Source organism: Neovison vison, chromosome 11 (genome assembly GCF_020171115.1).
Source record: "Neovison vison isolate M4711 chromosome 11, ASM_NN_V1, whole genome shotgun sequence".
Lineage (NCBI taxonomy): Eukaryota > Metazoa > Chordata > Mammalia > Carnivora > Mustelidae > Neogale > Neogale vison.
The window spans coordinates 163916189-163935591 of record NC_058101.1 but is presented as its reverse complement, the minus strand read 5'-3'; the positions used below and the strand labels follow the sequence as shown (position 1 = coordinate 163935591).

Here is a 19403-nt window from a genome sequence, read left to right as displayed (position 1 = left end):
TGTAGCATAGGGTGGGGTGGGTATGTGTGTTCGCCCTTGTTCCCAGGGCAGACAGCTGACCATAAGCTTTCCCTGCCTGTAACCCCACTCTCCTACCCCCAGATCTGATGTGGTGGTTCTGTGCTTCTCCATTGCCAACCCCAATTCCCTCCACCATGTCAAGACCATGTGGTACCCAGAAATCAAGCACTTCTGCCCCCGAGCACCTGTCATCTTGGTGGGGTGCCAGCTGGACCTGCGCTATGCGGACCTGGAGGCTGTCAATAGGGCCAGGAGACCCTTGGCTAGGTAGGGGGTGCCATTGCTAAGGGAAGGGGAAGGAGGAAGACAGAGGGAGGGGGTGCATCTCCATGGCTCCCTGTTCAGCCCTGATGGAGTCTACTCGGCCTCACATCTCACCCTTGATTTGAAGCAAGCCATGCGGGGGCCCAAAGAGTGTCCACTCATTCATTTATTCACTCATCCATCTGTGCATCCATGCATCTGTTGTACCCTTTGTGGGCAATCCTGGGCTGAGCACCATGGGAGGGAAGGAGAAAAGGTGGTAGTCTTTGCATGAAAGGGGCTATGAACATGCTGGAAGATGAACTCCATGTATGGCTGTGTTAAAAACCAGCGTGGAACACTGCATGTTAATTGCCAGAGAGGGAGGTGCCACTGCTTTGAGCTAGGGAGGGCAGGTGGCTGGCATAAGTACGGAAGGCTTCCTGCAAGAGGAGGGATTGGAAGTGGGCCTTAAAAGACTGGTAAGATTTGACTAAACAGAGGAGAAAGGGCAGGAATCAGACAGAGACAGATCCTGAGCCATCCCCTGAAGAACAGGCAGGCTCTGGAGAGCTGCCTCTCCCTGCCTCTCCCCTCTTCTCCAATTCCCCCGCAACATGTTTGGTTTTCCTTCTTGAACCTGCCAGGCCCATCAAGCCCAATGAGATCCTTCCCCCAGAGAAGGGTCGGGAGGTGGCCAAGGAGCTGGGCATCCCCTACTATGAGACCAGTGTGGTGGCCCAGTTTGGCATCAAGGACGTCTTTGACAATGCCATCCGCGCCGCGCTCATCTCCCGCCGCCACCTGCAGTTCTGGAAATCCCACCTCCGCAACGTGCAGCGGCCTCTGCTGCAGGCGCCCTTCTTGCCTCCCAAGCCGCCTCCCCCCATCATTGTGGTGCCCGACCCCCCCTCCAGCAGCGAGGAGTGCCCCGCCCACCTCCTGGAGGACCCGCTGTGCGCGGATGTCATACTGGTGCTGCAGGAGCGGGTGCGCATCTTTGCCCACAAGATCTACCTCTCCACCTCCTCCTCCAAGTTCTACGACCTATTTCTCATGGACCTGAGTGAGGGGGAGCTGGGGGGCCCCTCGGGGCCCGGGGGCCCCCGCCCAGAGGACCACCGGGGTCACCCCGATCACCAACACCACCATCACCACCACCACCATGGCCGGGACTTCCTGCTGCGGGCGGCCAGCTTTGACGTATGCGAGAGCGTGGAGGAGGGTGGGGGCTCGGGGCCTGCTGGGCTCCGTGCCTCTACCAGCGATGGGATCTTACGTGGCAATGGAACAGGTTATCTGCCTGGGAGGGGCCGGGTACTATCTTCCTGGAGCCGAGCTTTTGTGAGCATCCAGGAGGAAATGGCAGAAGATCCTCTGACCTACAAGTCCCGGCTGATGGTGGTGGTAAAGATGGATAACTCCATCCAGCCGGGGCCCTTCCGGGCTGTTCTGAAGTACCTGTACACTGGGGAGCTGGACGAAAATGAGCGCGACCTCATGCACATCGCCCACATTGCCGAACTGCTTGAGGTCTTTGATCTGCGCATGATGGTGGCCAACATTCTCAACAACGAGGCCTTCATGAACCAAGAGATCACTAAGGCCTTCCATGTCCGCCGGACCAACCGGGTGAAGGAGTGCTTGGCAAAAGGCACCTTTTCAGGTATGGACTGTGCTCAGGAAGCGACTGCCAGAGGGCAGGGGCCTTCCCTCCTATTAGCCTTCGGAAGAGTCCAGGTCGGTCCCCTCAGCATTCTGAGTCATCTCAGCTGCTGATGTCCTTGAGATACGGTGGCCCTGCTCCTAAAGCCTCGTCCCCAAGTCCGGGAGTGTGGTCATGTTGCGCTCTCCATGAGCGGCTTCAGAAGGAAGTGGGCTGTCTGGGCACAGTTGGTCTTTGGGATGGGTTCTCCCTCATTCTTTCACCACATCCTCACAGGATGCCTCTTCTCCCTGACAGATGTGACCTTCATCCTGGACGATGGCACCATCAGCGCCCATAAGCCCCTGTTGATTTCCAGCTGTGACTGGATGGCCGCCATGTTTGGGGGACCATTCGTGGAGAGTTCCACCAGGGAGGTAAGGCTAGGAGGGAAACAGGTGGGAAGGAGAAAGAGATCTTCACCCTTCCCACCTGAGGCATCTGCCATTTTTACTGGTACTTCTTCAGCACTGACTGCGTGCTTGCCCACCGTGGAGTGCTAAACTCAAGACAAGTTTATGAGCTAGGTCCCATAGCCAAGGATCTTAGGATATTTCAAGACAGGGGGATCATAGTGACATCTTCACTTCATGGTGTAGAAAGCACTTTTGATATATTGTCTCATATCTCATCTCACACACAACTTCTACACATGGCTTCATGTTCCCACCTTATGAGGAAGGATGAATCCATCACTGTTTTAAATGTAGGTCTTACTATTACTTAGGTATGGTGAAGCCCACAGATCAGGAGAAAATTGCCATTGGGCAGAGAGATTTTTGTACTCTCAGGCATAGGGGGCCAAACAGGGAAGCACCAGGGTAAGTCTGGAGGCAGAGGGAACAAAGGGAAAAGCGAACAGGAGTTGTCACTGCATTTTCTATGTGAAGGAATGAGTGAGGCAGGGTGAGCAGGCTTAGGACTGGCTCGTCTGAATAATTTCAGCAGGCTTTGGGGCTGTCCCAAATGGTCTGGTACCTGGCCTTGGGGTGACTAGGGCAGGGGAGAGTGGCTGAGAGGGGGAGCCTGATAAAGAAGATGGCTGGGGTGTGGACTGGGTTTGGTTTGTTTGCACAGGAGAGGCATGCTGACTGCCCCCTTTCCTAATGCTAAGATCGGCTAACCCTGGGAGGGGCAGCCCCTCATGGGGTCAGCATGGCCCCAGATGTCAAAGCAGCAGAAGGCAATTAAAAAAAAAGATGCTTCATTCACCTTTCCCTCTAATCCGCACTGCTCCAACCCGACTATTCTGTCACTGTTTCAGCCACTTTCTCAGGCACTGAGACTGGAAACTAGGAGCTGGAAGGGGCATGTCAGTGCATTCTTAGAAATATTCTTTCACTGTGTTCTGTCCTTTCCCTTCTCGTGGCCGAGCAGGGTGGCTCAGGCTGAAGCCCTTGTTTTGTCTCTTTTTTCCTTGAACTCCTGCACTGTTGGTTGTCCACAGTCAGCCTCACAGTTGCCAAGGTCCAACTTTGTGCAACTCCCTGAGGTTCTGAGGGTCCGCACACTGTTTCCTCACCTGGTCTGGGATTTCTCTTTTCCCACCTCTTCTCAGCTCCGCTCTGTGCTGGTCCCTTAGTAGGAGCTCAGCAAACACTTGAGGGAAAGATGGGAGGACAAACAGCACAGGACAGCATCCTGTGACATAGAATAACAGGTTCTTGTTTCTTTTTTTGTTTTTGTTTTTTTTTTTAGATTTTTATTTGTTTGACAGAGAGAGATCACAAGTAGGCAGGCAGAGAGGGGGAAGTAGGCTTCCTGCTGAGCAGAGACCCTCCACCATCCCATGCAGGACTCGATCCCGGGACCCTGAGATCATGACCTGAGCCTAAGGCAGAGGCTTAACGCACAGTCACCCAGGTGCCCTTAGAATAACAGTTTCTTAAGATTTCTGGGAATAAAGTCCTTCCAGAAAGCTCAGTGGAGGATTGAGCTATGAGCTGGTCTCTGATCCTGAAAGCATGAGTGGATTTGCCTTCTGTGAGTGTGAGACGAAGCGCTGTCTGGAGCCCGAGGGGCCAGCCTGCCCTAGGCACTTCTCGGTACCATAGAAGCAGCCTTCAAGCTCCAGATGACTCCCATGCAGCCCGGAGAGACTCGTGTCTGATGAGAAAGCAGTTTCTGTGGCAGTACTGCTCGGAAGAGATCCCAGGGGCCCAGGCAGCCCGGGAGAAGCCAGCTGGGGTTGGCTTTGCTCCTTCATAGCCCTCTTGCACTGCCCTCTGCAAGGCCAGGAGGGGGCCCCAGGGTGGGTTCAGGGGGCAGGAAGCATTCCTTCAGACACCTTGCAAGCCAGCACGGCTTTGGAAGCATGCCAGTGAGAATCCAGGTCCTTTGATTTATTTATTAAAGATGTATTTATTTAGAGAGAGAGAGGGAGAGGGAGTGCACACAGTGAACCTGGGGAGGAGCAGAGGGAGAAGGAGAGAGTCTCCAGCAAACTCCCCACTGAGCGAGCGTGGAGCCCCATGCAGGGCTCAATCTCACGACCCTGAGATCACGACCTCAGCTGAACTTGAGAGTCTGACGCTCCACCCACTGAGCCGCCCAGGCGCCCTGAAAAACATCCTTTTGAAATGTCAGAGTGCCGCTGACTGGGGTGGTCAGCACACGGGCTTGGTGCAGGTTTTGCCTTGGGAGACAGGCCTCGGGGGGCCTTCGGAGCTGGTACAAGGGCGGCTCAGGGACAGCTGCCCATGCAGGGGAGCCAGCGAGAGGGCAGGGGGCCTTTTGAGTTTCCCCAGGCTGAGCTCGTCCTTCCATGCAGCTGGGCCTTCCTGGGCCTTGTGTCTCCCTTCCCCGCAGGTGGTGTTCCCGTACACGAGCAAGAGCTGCATGAGGGCCGTGCTGGAGTACCTCTACACGGGCATGTTCACCTCCAGCCCCGACCTGGATGACATGAAGCTCATCATCCTGGCCAACCGCCTCTGCCTGCCGCACCTGGTTGCCCTCACAGGTACACGGGGACCCCTCTGGGGGAGAAGCCCTGGAAACCGCCCCCCCCCAGGTCCTGATGTCTCCTCTTACCTGCCTCCCTCCAAGGGACAGGCTGCAAGCAGCAGGGGATGGTGTCAACATAAAGGGAAATAAGTCGATGAGTACTGGGGTTTGGGTGAGGACAGAGATATAAAGAAGTGCATGTGAGAGGCAGGATGGTGTCACGTGATAGGCTCTCTGCAAAGGGCTCTGAGCCCCAAAGAGCAGTCTCCAGTTGACGACAGCACTGGTGTTCTGTCTGCTTGGCCGCAGTGGGGCGAGCTGAAGTCGACAGGAATTGAATGCCATTCTCATTGCTCCCCTTTGGTTCTCCTCCTCCTCCTCTGCCTTCTTTCCTCTTCCTTCTCTTCCTTCTGCTCTTTCTCCTGCTCTGCTTCTTTCTTCTTCCAAAAGCAGACAATAAACATTGACCCGCCACCCCTAGGTCCTTGAAAAGCCCGGGAGATGGTGAGAGGCAGAAGGCAGCTTTTAGATCAGGCCACCTGCAGAGGCCCTGGGGAGGAGCAGGACCTGAAGCCACAGGGAAACCAAGCAGCAGGCAAGGAGGGGCAGGTCAGGGGCCCAAGGGGCTGGAGAAGAGGAATGGTGCCATCCAGATGAAGGGAGTCTGGGGCCAGCGATGCGGGCAGGCAGAAGACTCTAGTTGATGTTGGAATTAGTCTTTGCATGGTGTAGGTGTTGGTGTTGGTCCCCATGTTGATATTGGGGTCTGTGTTCTTGGGCAGGTCAGGTGCAGAGAGCAGGGCCTTAGATACTGAGTTGGGATTCAGGGAAGGACCTAGCATCAGAGCTGCTGGGGCTCCAGACCGATGATTAAGACTGGGACTCACATAGGAGGAAAACAGCAATACCATGATGAGAAATTAGTTGATTCGTTTTGTTTGTTTGTTTTTTTGTTTTTTTGGTTTTTTTTAAAGGATTTATATATTTATTTATTTATTTGACAGAGAGAGAGAGAGAGAGATTGAGAGATCACAAGTAGGCAGAGGCAGGCAGAGAGAGAGGGGGAAGCAGGCTCTCTGCCGAGCAGAGAGCCTGACGCGGGGCTCGACCCCAGAACCGAGATCATGACCTGAGCCGAAGGCAGACACTTAATGATGGAGCCACCCAGGCACCCCAAGAAATTAGTTTTAAGATGGTGCTTGGGGGCGCCTGGGTGGCTTAGTGGGTGAAAGCCTCTGCCTTCGGCTCCGGTCATGATCTCAGGGTCCTAGGATCGAGCCCCGTGTCGGACTCTCTGCTCAGTGGGGAGCCTGCTTCCCCCTTTCTCTTCCTCCCTCTCTGCCTACTTGTGATCTCTCTCTCTCTCTTAAATAAATCAAATCTTTAAAAAAAAAAAAAAAAGATGGTGCTTGGTCGTAGGAAGAAGGAAGAAAAATCATTGATCAGAATTTGAATGTGAAGAGCTGAGCCTACAGAGAGAGTCCAGGGGCCCTAGTTGGAGACACAGAGGGCTTTAGGGTGGGGAGCAAGAGAGAAGCTTCTAGAGATCACAGCTGAAACTGTATGTCCACCAGAGCTGCCTCTGGAAGGTGGTGTGGTCTTCACAGAGCACAGACAAATTCCAAACTCTTGGACCGACTAGTTCAACTTTTGAAAGACTGTCTCCAAAGAAATGACCCAAAGGCAAAATACATATAAAGATGTTTCTGTAAGTTTGCTTTATCACAGTGGGCGATTAGAAACAAGTCAGCTGTCACAAATGTTCAGCTGCGCCGCTGCGTGGAGAGGCTTATAGAAAATACCCACTGAAGGACTTTTCCTGGGCAACGGTCCGTCTGCACTATGAAGCATGCAGATGTGGGTCGTGCACGTACCTTGTCAAGGATCGGCAGGAAATGCTGAGCATGGTATAATAGGTGATGCTCTAGGTTTTGGGAGATAGGCTTTCTATGAAGTTATCGATTCAAGCTTAAAACTTGTTCATTGTTCAATAGAGTGCCAGTGTAGGAAGCTTATGTTCAGCTTTACGAATTATTACAGAGTCGAAGTCCCAGATCAGGAGCTGGCACCTTGCCAGCCATAGCAGAAGCCCTCTGCCTGACCCCGCCAATCACAGGTCCTTCCCCATCCTCAGGAGGAACACTTTGCCTATTGCTCCTTTGTCAGGTAGACTTTTTATTGGCCTCACTTCGTGTTCCTTATAGTTTTATCTTCCGTGTGTGAATCCTTAAACACCATAACATGGTCTTATTTTTTAAAAGCCTTTCAAATTTCTTCTAATCTAAAAGTGCTTGTCCATTAAAATTTTTCTCCCCTTGCAATTTATCTATTGGAAGAAACCCACTGATGTTCCAGAAAAATCTAGATTTTTCTCTGATTGGCCATTGGATCTAGGGGCTTGATCAGAATCATATTCAATTTTCTTTTGCCCAAACTACTTCTTAGGTTATTCCAGTTCTGTTTTGTTTTAAGATTTTATTTTTAAGTAATCTCAGCTCGATCTCAAGACCCAGTGTGGGCCTTGAACTCACAACCCCGAGATCAGGGGTCATACGCTCCACCAACTGAACCAGCCAGGCGCCCCATTTCTGGTTTTCATCCAGAAGCCTTTTCTCCTTTTGCAATTTTTTTGTGATGTTAGCAGCCACTGAGCATCATTGCCTGGATCCATTGATTTATGAGGCATAAAGTGATAATATTCCAATTCAGTCATTCCTTATCTTTTGGACTACTCTGAAAAAGAGCAGCTTCTCCTTGCCTGATCTTTGCTTACCCAGTGGTATGGTTCATATAGGAAGAGCGAATGAATGCTTGGTTGTATCCTTTCATTTACTGGTTTTCGAGATTCATTTTTTTCCCTTCACCCTTTGAGGGTGCCCAATTAGTTTTTGCTTTTAAGTATTATTACAAACATACTCAGTTGGTTTCAAATAATCACAGTCATCTTCTGTGAAACTGAAATACCACACTGTACCTTTTGCCAGCAGAGAGTCTTCAAGCTGGCACCAGAGTGAGCTTTCTGGTTATGTGGTATAACGAGATGTTCCTGGTTCTTTTTTTTTTTTTTTTTTTTTTTTTTTAATTTCTTGGTTCGTTTCATACATCTCCTGCCCCAAACCTCGAATCAGTCACTTCTCTAAGAAGTCTGTTTCTTATAGTTGGGCATGGTATTTCAAGACTGTAATCTGAGCACTAGGGATGCACATTACTACTGTATTGTCTCTGGAGCTGGGAAATAGATTTTAAAGTTTGTTTATTTGAGAGGGAGAGAGAGAGAGCACATTAGGCGGGGAGCAGAAGGAGAGGAAGAGAGAGAATCTTAAGCAGGTTCCATCCCCAGTGCAGAGACTGACGCGGAGCTCGATCTCATGACCGTGAGATCATGACCTGAGCCGAAATCAAGAGTCGGATGCTTAACCGTCTGAGCCACCCGGGCGCCCCCGTGAAGATAAAATGCCTCATGAGTTTATACTGATACAATCAAACTTCAGGATTAAAAGCATTTACTTCTTTAATGTAAATGTTTAAAAACAAAATGTAAGGTTTGTTCACGATTTGTGGTCAGGTTTCAATGAACACAAATAGCTAGACTCACTCCATAGTTGTAATTCACAGTTCTCAGCAATCCTGAGAGTTACACCCTCTCCCGTCAGTACCAACAGCTGGTTCTGCCTAGGGCTTTCACCCTCCATATACCAGACCACTGGGTACAGCGAATGCACAGAACAGTTCTCCTACGTGGCTCTAACTAATATCTACCTCCACTTCCCATCCCCAGTCTACTGGGAAAGTCTTGCTGTAATCCCAGTTTCCCCACTGGTGGATCAGACTTCAGTCACATGTGGGCTTTCCTGGCCTGCTGGGACTTGCCACTGGCCCTCCTCTCTCTCTCTGCCCTGCAGTGGAGCCCGGCCAGAGGGATAGGTGAGGGCATGTCCATTCATGTGACTCTTCAGCTGATTCCTGACTGTGTGTGTCACAGAGCAGTACACAGTGACCGGGCTGATGGAAGCAACACAGATGATGGTGGACATTGACGGGGACGTCCTCGTGTTCCTAGAACTGGCTCAGGTATGATGGCAAGGGAACACCTCTCGCCAGCATTCTTTTTTTTTTTTTTTTAAATATTTTTATTTATTCATTTGAGAAAGAGAGAGACAAAAAGAGCACAGGCAGAGTTGAGGGAGAAACAGATTCCCCACTGAGCTGGGAGCCCGACATGGGGCTCGATCCCAGGACCTGGATCATGACCTGAGCTGAAGGCAGATGCTTAACCATCTGAGCCACCCAGGCACTGCTCTCTCCAGCATTCTTGACTCTGGGCCCTGTCTGCCCACTGGTAGTGACTGAGGAAGGCTGGCAGGTGGTGGGTAGGAAGGGAGCCTGCTGTTAGACTTGGTTCCCTTGTCTCTTGAGCAGGGCCTATCTCACGCCGAGAGGAGAGGCTGGCCATAGTGGGAAGGTCCTGAGGCATCGTAGGACCATAGAGCAGGGGACAGAGGCCCAGTCTTGTGTGTAAACATGGTTGCAGCATGCTGAGGTCATTGAGAACTCTTCATCTAAAAGGAGCTGCCCACTTCCTTATTCCCAAGCAGACGAGCAACGCGTCCCACACGGCCCTCCAAGTGCAGAATTCTGTCCCTAGAAGCCAGCTTCTGAAGCAGACGTTGTGGCTTTGAGGCACGCAGATGCGGCTGGGGAAGTGGGCTCTCTGAGCCTGGCTGTCTGCCCCTCCGTGCAGGCCGCGTGGCGGGTGGAGGAGGACATCTGGTGGCGGGGATTCTAAGGAGGACAGGCACAGATGGAAGGCACCACTCACATCTGTGGATTTCTGTGGGTGCTGGGGATAGGACCGCGGTGACATGACAGTGGCGTTGGTGGGGCAAGGAGCAAATTCAGGGTTTTCTCACGCTTTTGTGTGGGTTTGCCTCCCAAGATGGGCTCATTACAGCTGCAGGGCTTTGCCCCTCTGCACGAAAGCTTTGGCTCTGCGGACAGCTGTGGGTGACCATGCAGAACCCACACCCCAGGGCTCCAGCAGAGGTGCTTTTCTCTCTGTCCCCAGTTCCACTGCGCATACCAGTTGGCCGACTGGTGTCTTCACCACATCTGCACCAACTACAACAACGTGTGCCGCAAGTTCCCCCGAGACATGAAGGCCATGTCCCCAGGTGAGCATCTCCTGCAAGACCAGCCCGTGCTCCCCACTACCCCCCTCGCCCCCCATGCCACAGGGCGTCCAGAAGCAGCCGGAGATCCTGGAGCTGCACTTGAGCTCTTGGGTGGGGCAAGCAGCTGGCAAAGGTGTATCAGGCCAAACAGAGGGGACCTGGGAAATCAGCAGGGCAGCTGGGAACCTCAGGTGATCCACTTTACCTCTCTGGGCATCTGTTTCTCACAAGTACAAAGAAGGTGTTGGGCTTCTGGTATTTTTTTTTTCCGGGGGTGGGGGTGCATTTTGGTATTTCAGACTTGGTGTATTTTTTTTTTCAGAGTTGGCATTTTTCAGACAGGATTCCACAATAAGAAATAGATTTTGTTGTGAGCCAGTGCACGTAGAAAAACCATGTCCATTGTTTTTAATGCTGCTCATGACCCAACACATGGATTTCACAACCTAGAAATGGGCACAGCTTGGTCCACCCAGGTCCAGGTATCCTCAGAGGTCCCTGCAGTTCCACTTCTGCTTAATTAATGTCCCCAGTCCTGGAGCCCAGCAGGAACCGCACAGATTCCCAGGAGCGGTGTGGTAGCCTGCCCGAGTTCCTGCCACTCTGTGTCCCTCGCGACTTCACTGGGCACCCCGCTGTCTCCTTTACCCCTGTGGGCATTTTCTTTCCAAACCACAGCTTCAAGCGCATCACTGCCCTGGTCCAAACCTTCCACACCTGCCTTGCCTTCTAGAATCAGTCTGAACCCCTCTGCCTAGCCATTCTGTCCAGGCTGACCTTCTTTGTCCTTCTGCAGCCCTTTCTCCCCTTCTCACAGAAGCCAGCTCAGCCTCTCGCGGCCCTTCTCCCTCTTCACGCCCGGCCCCAGCCCAGTTCATTCCCAGCACAGTGAGGCCCATCCAGGCTGTCCCTCCATCATGGAGCCCAGCAGAGTGGAAGTGCCTTTCTCTGGCACTGGTGCAGACTTTCTAGAAGAAGCTCTGTGGCTACACGGAGGGCTCTGACAGCAGGACTGATACTCTGGCGCTGGGACTGGGCATGCCCTGGTTCGAGGCCCCCAGCAGGTCCCCAGGGCCGGGGCGTGGGGGTGGGGGTGGCCCCTGGATGCCCTCCATGTCCCAGACTCCTTGCGCCCATCTCCTACCCACCTTCTAACCAAGCTCTCTGGCGTTGTGCCCCAGAAAACCAGGAGTACTTCGAGAAGCACCGGTGGCCGCCCGTCTGGTACCTGAAGGAAGAGGATCACTACCAGCGGGCACGGAAGGAGCGCGAGAAGGAGGACTATCTCCACCTGAAACGGCAGCCCAAGCGGCGGTGGCTGTTCTGGAACAGTCCATCCTCTCCATCCTCTTCTGCAGCCTCCTCATCATCCCCATCTTCTTCCTCGGCTGTGGTCTGAGACGCTGCCATCCTCTTCTGACCCTGCTGCTCTTCCCCCCACTCGCCTTTGCCCCTCTGCTCTTCTGCACCGCCCCTCCACCTTCCAGGGACAAGGGGACCCAAGTAACCAGGACCCCAAGGGCAGAGCTGTTCTCACCAGCTGACGTAGCTCAGCGAGAGAGGAGGGGGGCCTTGTGGATCAGTGCAGGGACCCCCTGCAGGGGACCCTAGTTCCAGAGCGGGGTGGTAGGCTGACAGCTGCAGGGAGGCAGGGGGCAGGGAGGGCGCAGAGAGCTCTGGCATCTGACTCTGGCTTGGAGAATGCTGGGGTCCATGGGAAACTCTCCCAGCCTGGAAGCTGTATGGTTCCGTCTGTGGAGGCGGCCCCCTCCCAGGGGTCTTGTCTCTTGGCCACCCTCACAGAGAGGGTCTTGTCTCTTGGCCACATTTTTCCATCCACGGACCTGAGGGTGGCAGATGTTTTGTGGGGCGCCTACTCAGATCCTTGCTGGAGAGGTCAGGGTAGAAATGAAATTTTCAGACCCAACTCGAGGCTTCCACACCCTGGGGTGAAGCTGCTGAGGCCATGGGTGGGAAGGCCCTTCCTCCCTGGGTGGTGAGTGTCCAGGCCCGATCAAGGATGGCACAGCCTGGTCTGAGCTTTCGGTCTTGGAGCAGTGAGAAACTTCTCCTCCCCGTCCTTGCACCACTCAGATCCAGAGATGGGAACTGAAGGAAACAGCTGGAACAGGAGAGGAGAAAGTTGGGGGGGGTGGTTTTTGGGTGCAGCAACCCCATGCTCTTCTGGGCTGCTCCCCCTGCCTCTGGTTAGCACGGCTTCTTAGCACGGTGGGGCAAAATGAGCAAAAAACAAAAACAAAAAAACACAGAAAAACCGAAATCCCAAACAGCAGCAAAATCACCCCAACAAAAACATGTTGGCTTTTATCCCCTCAAAGAAAAACAACAACAGAAAAAGACCCTGTAGAGCTTACAAACAGGGGCTTCCATGTTGAGGAGACAACAGTAGAGACTGTAAAGTAATTCCAGAGCCTTCGGGAAAGGACTCTTCACCCACTGCAGCTGGGGATGCACAGGCCTTGCTGGCCGGCTCTGAGGACAGCACGAGTTCTGAGTTAGCACGCTGGGATCGAGGCTTCGGGGGCAGGGCCGGGGCTTCTCAGGGCTTGAACGTGGCATTGGACCCCAGCTTTGCCCATCACTAGAATCAGTTCTGGACTTCAGAGAGTGACCATTCCCAGAATGGGGGGAGGGAGTCGGTCAAAGGTCAGGGGAAAGGGCAATGACTAGGAAGACAGGTCCCTGTAATGAAGGATCACAGGACATGAGCTCCCTTAGTGCTGGTTGGTGGGCAGGGGGTTTGGGGGGTGGGGGAGAAGGAGAGACATGAGCAAGGGCAAAGCAAAGTCAGCCCCAGGAAGAGGGGAACCAGACTAGAGGATTGTGGGGGGTAAGACAGCAGCTTGTGACCCCATGGGGAAAAGCTGGGCCACATTTTACCTCTCCCGGTATTGTGATCCTAACCCATATTTCACCCCCCACATGGTTATGTCGACTTAAAAGCCAGTGTCTCACGGATGATGGGTGGAACCCTGGGCTGGGCTCCACCAGCAGGACCCAGGCTTCAGGTCTGGGGTCAGGCAAACCCAGAAACAGGAAAAGTCTGCAACAGTTTTGCAGTACAGAGATCTAGAGATTGAATGGTAAGTCCCCAGCAAGAGAAGAAGCAGGAGGTGACTGGTTGGGCAGGTCTGGGGTGGCTGCACCCCCTGATGTTTGAGCCACGGACTTTCCAAGGCGGGAAGTGTTTCTCCTGGCCAGCTGGCAGGCCAGACATGTGCTCCTGCCCACTGAGTTCTCATCCTTGGCTTCAGGGCGAGGCTGAGGAACCAGCAGGCAAGGGCAGGAGGCCGCTCGCAAGGGGGTGCGGCTCTGCACCCAGCACCCTCGCTCTGGGGAAGGGAGCCAGAGGTGGGGCCATGGTGTCTCCCGGGAACTCCTGGTGAGAGGGAGGGAGAGCAAAAACCTACACTCCAGGGGGAGGGGGAGTCGGGGGGCTGGGCAGTGTGGCCCACTGATGAGGATGCAGAAAGGCCAAGGGGAGAGTCAGGGTGGTCTAGGAGGTGCAGGGAGCCCATGGGAGAGAACCCACAGGACCATCCCAGCGACCAGGGTGGGCTCACCCCTCAGGGACCCACTGCCCCTTCCTAGCTGCACTCTGGGGGCCGAGCAGGCCCCTGTGCAAGCCAGAGAGACCACCTGGAGAGGCTATGTGGCAGCCAGGCCAGAGCTAGTGACCTCCCAGGAGAGAGGAAGGAGGAGGGAGGGCTGAATTCCAGTCCCCCAAGAACCTGGCATTTGGAAAGGCAGGGTGATAGGAAGGACAAGTCACAAGAACACACACCCCTGTCACTCAAGCTGCTTCAGAGGAGAGTGGGAGGGTGGGGGAGAAAAAACACACACACCTCTTTTTATATAAGGTTTCATATTTAATTTGGTCATGAATTCATAAATACATGAGTATTTTGTACCTAATGTCCTGCCTCGTATTGTTTGATATGTCCCACAACCTCTCCAGAGGAGGCACCTTCCCCTGGGGCGAAGCATGAAAGGGCACCAATCGCCAGCGCAATGCCAAGTGCCTGCAGGATTGGATCGGCTCCATGCTCTGATGCAGTTGACTTTAAATGAGGAAGCCTGACCGGCCCCGATAGGCTAATACCTCAGACGGGCACTCAGGTCCTGTGAGGAGTGCAGATGCGCTGAAGGCCGACTGGCAAAAATTCACAGCTCCTTCTGAAGATGCAAGCACCCCACATGCAAGGTGTGGCAGAGGCAGGAAACCCAGAGTCTTCCAGGAATGGGAAGGTTGGGGGTGGGGGGGAACCTCTGGAAGCAAGTGGGAGAGGGAGGGAAATAACGAGGCCATGAGGATGTGCCCCCACCAGACTCCGCTAGAACATCAACTCCCTGAACATACCTAAGTGTCCAGGCATTTGAACTGAGCCCTACCAGTCTGGGCACACACAGACCTTTGCACTGGGGAAGCCCAAAAACCCTGATAATAAGCTCTATGCCATTATCCCGCCAGAACAGGGACATAGGTGTGGGAGGGGAGCTGCAGATGATGGGGCCAGAGGTCCATGCACGTGATCCACAATGCAATGGCACATGACATAGACCCTATCTGCCTCCTCAGCTCTGACCCATCTCCCACCCCCACCCAATTCCATTGTATGACTGCCCCATTCAGGGGCACCTGCCCAAACACAGGGCTGTACAGGGACACCCCTTCTCTTCACTCTCCCTACTTGGAAACATCTGCCTATAAGTAATATAAATATTCATACACCCATAAAGTTATCATGTTGGAAAGAGTGGGCACTTTAGAAGCTTCTGGCCATTGGATGCTGGAAAGCTGAAGCTGCATTTGAGGGAGAACCTCAAGCCACCCAGGCCATCGCTAGAGGCAGGTGTTTTCCTCTTCCCCCTTTGTGTTCCTACTCATTCTGTGGTTTCCGGCTCCCATCCAGGTAACCCATGCAATTGAACTAAAAAAAAAAAAACACATTTCAAAAGATTCTACATGCTCATAGAAATATATACAAAAATAGAGAAGTAGGAAGATGCACATCTTGTAGCATTAATGGTTAGATATAACTAAAAGCACACATACCAACTTGAGTGTGTCTTACAATATAACAAATACAAGTAAAAACTGCAATTCTGTTAGGATGAAGAAGTCTCATGAACTGAAAAAAATAACCTCCTAAAACAACTCTCAGTGCACATATGAACACATACAGGCACCTCAAACCTGACACAGCAGGTTTGCTTCCAGACCACCCCAACAAAGCAAATATCACAATCAAGCGAGTCAAATGAATCCTTCGGTTTCCCAGTGCATACAAAAGTTACGTCTACACCACACTGTAGTCTATTAAATGTGCAATAGCATTATTTTAAAACCATGTACTGAATTAAAATACACTTTATTGCTACAAACTGCTAACCATCATCTGAGCCTTCAGGGAGTCGCAGTCTTTTTGCTGGTGGAGGCTCTCGCCTCCATGTTGGTGGCGCTGACTGATCAGAGTGGTCGTTGCTGAAGGTGGGAATGGCTGTGGCAATTTCTTAAAATAAGATAACAGTGAAGTTGGCCACATGGATGGACTCTTGCTTTCATGAATGACTTCTCTGTAGCACCCCAAACTGTCTGATACATTTTACTCCCAGTAGAACTTCTTTGCCGGTGCTCTCCAACCTGCGGCCGCTGCTCTATCGACTATGTTCACACAACGCTCTCAATCTTTGGTTTTCCTCTCAACAATCTTCCCAGCGTCCTCCCCAGGAGCAGATTCCACCTCAGGAAACCTCGTTCCCTGCTCATCCACAAGCAGCAGCTCCTCATCTGTTATGTGATCATGAGAGGGCGGCCATTCAGTCCCATCTTCCGGCTCCACTTCCGGTTCTAGTTCTCTCGCCCTTTTCCCCACACTTCCTCCCTGAAGTCGTGAACCCGCCACAGTCATCCGTGAAGGTTGTGATCAAATTCTTCCAAATTCTGGTTCATGCTGATATTTTGACCTCTTCCCAGGAATCATGAATGTTCTTAATGGCACCTGGAATGGTGAATCCTTGCCAAGAGGTTTTCAATTTACTTTGCCCAAATCCATCCGAAGAGTCACTACCCGTGGCAGCCACAGCCTTACAGAATGTATTTCTTAAATAGTAAGACTTGAGAGTCCAGTGATCCTCGATCCATGGGCTGCAGAATGGAGTCTGTGTGTCAGAATGGAGTCTGGGAGCTCGTGCCCGACCAGGCGCCTTGTTAGGGAGCAGTCGTGTTGGGAAAAGGAGACTTTTTTCTGAGGGGTAGGTCTTAACAGTGGACTTAAAATATTCAGGAAGCCATGTTGTAATCTAAAGTGCTTTCGCTCAGGCTTCATTGTCCTGTTTACAGAGCACGGGCAGAGTGCGATTTAGCGCGATTCTTCAGGACTCTGGGATTTCCAGAATGGTCAATGAGCACTGGCTTTGACTTCAAGTCACCAGCGGGGTGAGCTCGGAACAAGAGAGTCAGTCTGTCCTTTGAAACTTCGAAGCTGGGCGTTGACTTCCTCCCTCCAGCTGTGAGAGTCCTAGCTGGCGTCTCCCTCCAAGAGAGGCAGTTTTTGTTTTGTTTTGTTTTGTTTTGTTTTAATTTAAGATTTTACTTATTTATTTGACAGAGAGAAATCACAAGTAGGCAGAGAGAGAGAGAGAGGAGGAAGCAGGCTCCCCGCCGAGCAGAGAGCCCAATGCGGGACTCCATCCCAGGACTCTGGAATCATGACCTGAGCCACCCAGGCGCCCAAGAGAGGCTGTTTTATCCACACTGGAAATCCGTCGCTCAGTGTAGCCTCCTTTCTCACCTAACCCCGCTGGATCTCCCGGAGAACTTGCAGCAGCGTCTACACCAGCACTGGCTGCTCACCTTGCACTCTGATGTCACAGAGACAGCTTCCTCCCTTACACCCCACAGACCCACTTCCCATAGCTTCTGCCTTTTCTCCTGCTGCTTCCCCACCGCTCTCAGCCTTCGAGGAACTGGAGAGTCGGGGCCTTGCTCAGGATCAGGCTTTGGCTTAACAGAACGTCGAGGCTGGTGTGCTCGTCTATGCAGACCACTCAGACTTTCTCCACCTCAGCCATAAGGCTGTTTTGCTTTCTTACTGTTCATGTGTCCACTGGAAGGCACTTTGAATTTCCTTCAACAACTTTTCCTTTGCATTCTCAATCTGGCTGCTCGTTGTGTGACCCAGCTTTTGGCCTGTCTTGGCTTTTGATGTGACTTTCTCACTAACCTTAATCATTTCTAGCTTTTGATTTAAAGTGACAGATATGTGACTGTTCCTTTCACTTGAACACTAAGTGGCCATTTTGAGGTTATCAGTTGGCTAGTGGACCAGTCAGATGACACACACCATTTATCAATTAAATTCACAAACTTATATGGGCCCAATTTGTGGTACCGCAAAACAATTACGATAATAATATCACTGATCACACAGAACAACATAATATAATAGTAATGAAAAGGTTTGAACTATTGCAAGAATTACCAAAGTGTGCCATGGAGATACGAAGTCAGCAAATGCTGTTGGAAAAATGGCACCAACAGACTTGTTCAACTAAGGGTAGCCACAAATCTTCAATTTATAAAAAATGCCATATCTTTGAAGTGCAACAAAGTGAAACACAATAAAATGACATAGTCCCGTAACTATAATCAACATAGAATCTTTCCACAATTCACTTATCACACCCAGCATTTTGCAAAAAATAATTCCAAAAGCATTGAAAAAGTTCTAGAACTTTCCAAGAGCTGTAGGTTTTTGAATTCGAATTTCTTCAAGTATCCATTAAGTATATGCTCTTTCTCCCAGGTTGGTGTCCACCCATGCTTCCCCTTAAAGAAGAAAGGTAAACAAGGGAAGCTGAGACCCCTAAAAAGATTATTTCCATTCAGGATACAGGAGAGCCGGTCCCACCTTCTTAGATGCACTTTCCAGAGCCCATGAGGTAGTCTTGAGTTCACTCCTTTCCATTTCTTTCCCCTCACATTTCCAAGACATCCAGTGAGGTGTTGACTGAGGTACCCTACCCTGTCTTGTTGAGCCCTGACACAAGCACTTCATACAAGGCGTCCTGCATGCCCAGAGCATGAACTCTGGCCATAGGGATCTCACGGTCCGTGAGGCCCATCTGCCAGATAAGTAGGTTCCAGGACTTAAAGACCACAATGTTTGGAAAGTAATGAAAGAACAGCCTCAGCCCAGGTTGGGGGAAAGCCATAGTGAGTTGGGAGCCACTTAAGAAAGGGCAGAGGGGGGGCGCCTGGATGGCTCAGTGGGTTAAGCCGCTGCCTTCGGCTCAGGTCATGATCTCGGGGTCCTGGAATCGAGTCCCGCATGGGGCTCTCTGCTCAGCAGGGAGCCTGCTTCCTCCTCTCTCTCTCTCTCTCTGCCTGCCTCTCTGCCTACTTGTGATCTCTCTCTGTCAAATAAATAAATAAAATCTTAAAAAAAAAAAAAAAAAAGAAAGGGCAGAGGGTGTGCTATCAGGCCTTTACCTTAGAGTGGACCCTGATGAGCTCCCCCTGCTGGTGAACTCGCTGTTCTGCAGCCCTTGTCAGTTTCCTATCCCCAGAAAATCAGGTGGAAAAGCCTGGGCCTCGCTAGAGCCAGAAGCACTGAGGGAGTCAAGGTTCAGCAGAGAATCCTGCTCTAAGGCAGGGCTGATAGCCCATCTGGGAGGATAGACATATTATGGAGGGCGAACGCGTATGAGGTAGGAGATAGAGGGTGGGACAGACTGTGGGAACAGCAGAACCTCAGAGGAGAAAAACCTCACTGATCATGAGAGGGGGGCCCAGGGCTGCCCACACCTGCACCTGTGAACAAGATGTGTGTGAAATGCATGGCACACCACCATTCACAGATATATAAGGTGAGTACTGAAGAAAAGTATATATATTTTCTGGTTGTTGCCTTGAAAAAAACAGGCGATATTCTTTTTTTGAGAGAGAGAGACAGAGTGTGCACACGGGTGAGCGGGAAGGGTGGGAAGAAGGGAAGGGTGGACAGAGAGGGGGAGAAAGAAAATCTTTTTTTAAAGTTTTATCATTTTTTTATAAACATATAATGTATTATTAGCCCCAGGGGTACAGGTCTGTGAATCGCTAGGTTTACAAACTTCGCAGCACTCACCATACATATACCCTCCTCCATGTCCATAACCACACCACCCTCTCCCACCCCCCCGACCCCCAGCAACCCTCAGTTTGTTTTGTGAGATTAAGAGTCTCTTATGGTTTGTCTCCCTCCTGATCCCGTCTTGCTCCATTTATTCTTTTCTTGCCCCCCAAGCCCCCCACG

At 51.8% G+C, this 19403-nt stretch overlaps 1 protein-coding gene across 4 annotated transcripts in view; it reads left to right on the top strand.

Annotated features, from left to right (window-relative positions):
- RHOBTB2 (Rho related BTB domain containing 2) overlaps nt 1-14019 on the top strand; it is a 29111-nt gene extending 15092 nt beyond the window's left edge. For 3 of the 4 annotated variants that reach the window (XM_044225150.1, XM_044225152.1, XM_044225151.1), the window contains 7 exons: nt 103-288; nt 912-1930; nt 2228-2346; nt 4778-4928; nt 8895-8983; nt 9978-10083; nt 11265-14019. In XM_044225150.1, coding sequence (XP_044081085.1) covers nt 103-288; nt 912-1930; nt 2228-2346; nt 4778-4928; nt 8895-8983; nt 9978-10083; nt 11265-11482 — 1888 coding nt within the window. In that variant the 3' untranslated portion in view covers nt 11483-14019. The remainder of the gene's footprint in view (nt 1-102; nt 289-911; nt 1931-2227; nt 2347-4777; nt 4929-8894; nt 8984-9977; nt 10084-11264) is intronic. The other variant, XM_044225153.1, reaches the window with a different exon arrangement.
- The last annotated feature ends 5384 nt before the right edge of the window (nt 14020-19403 follow it).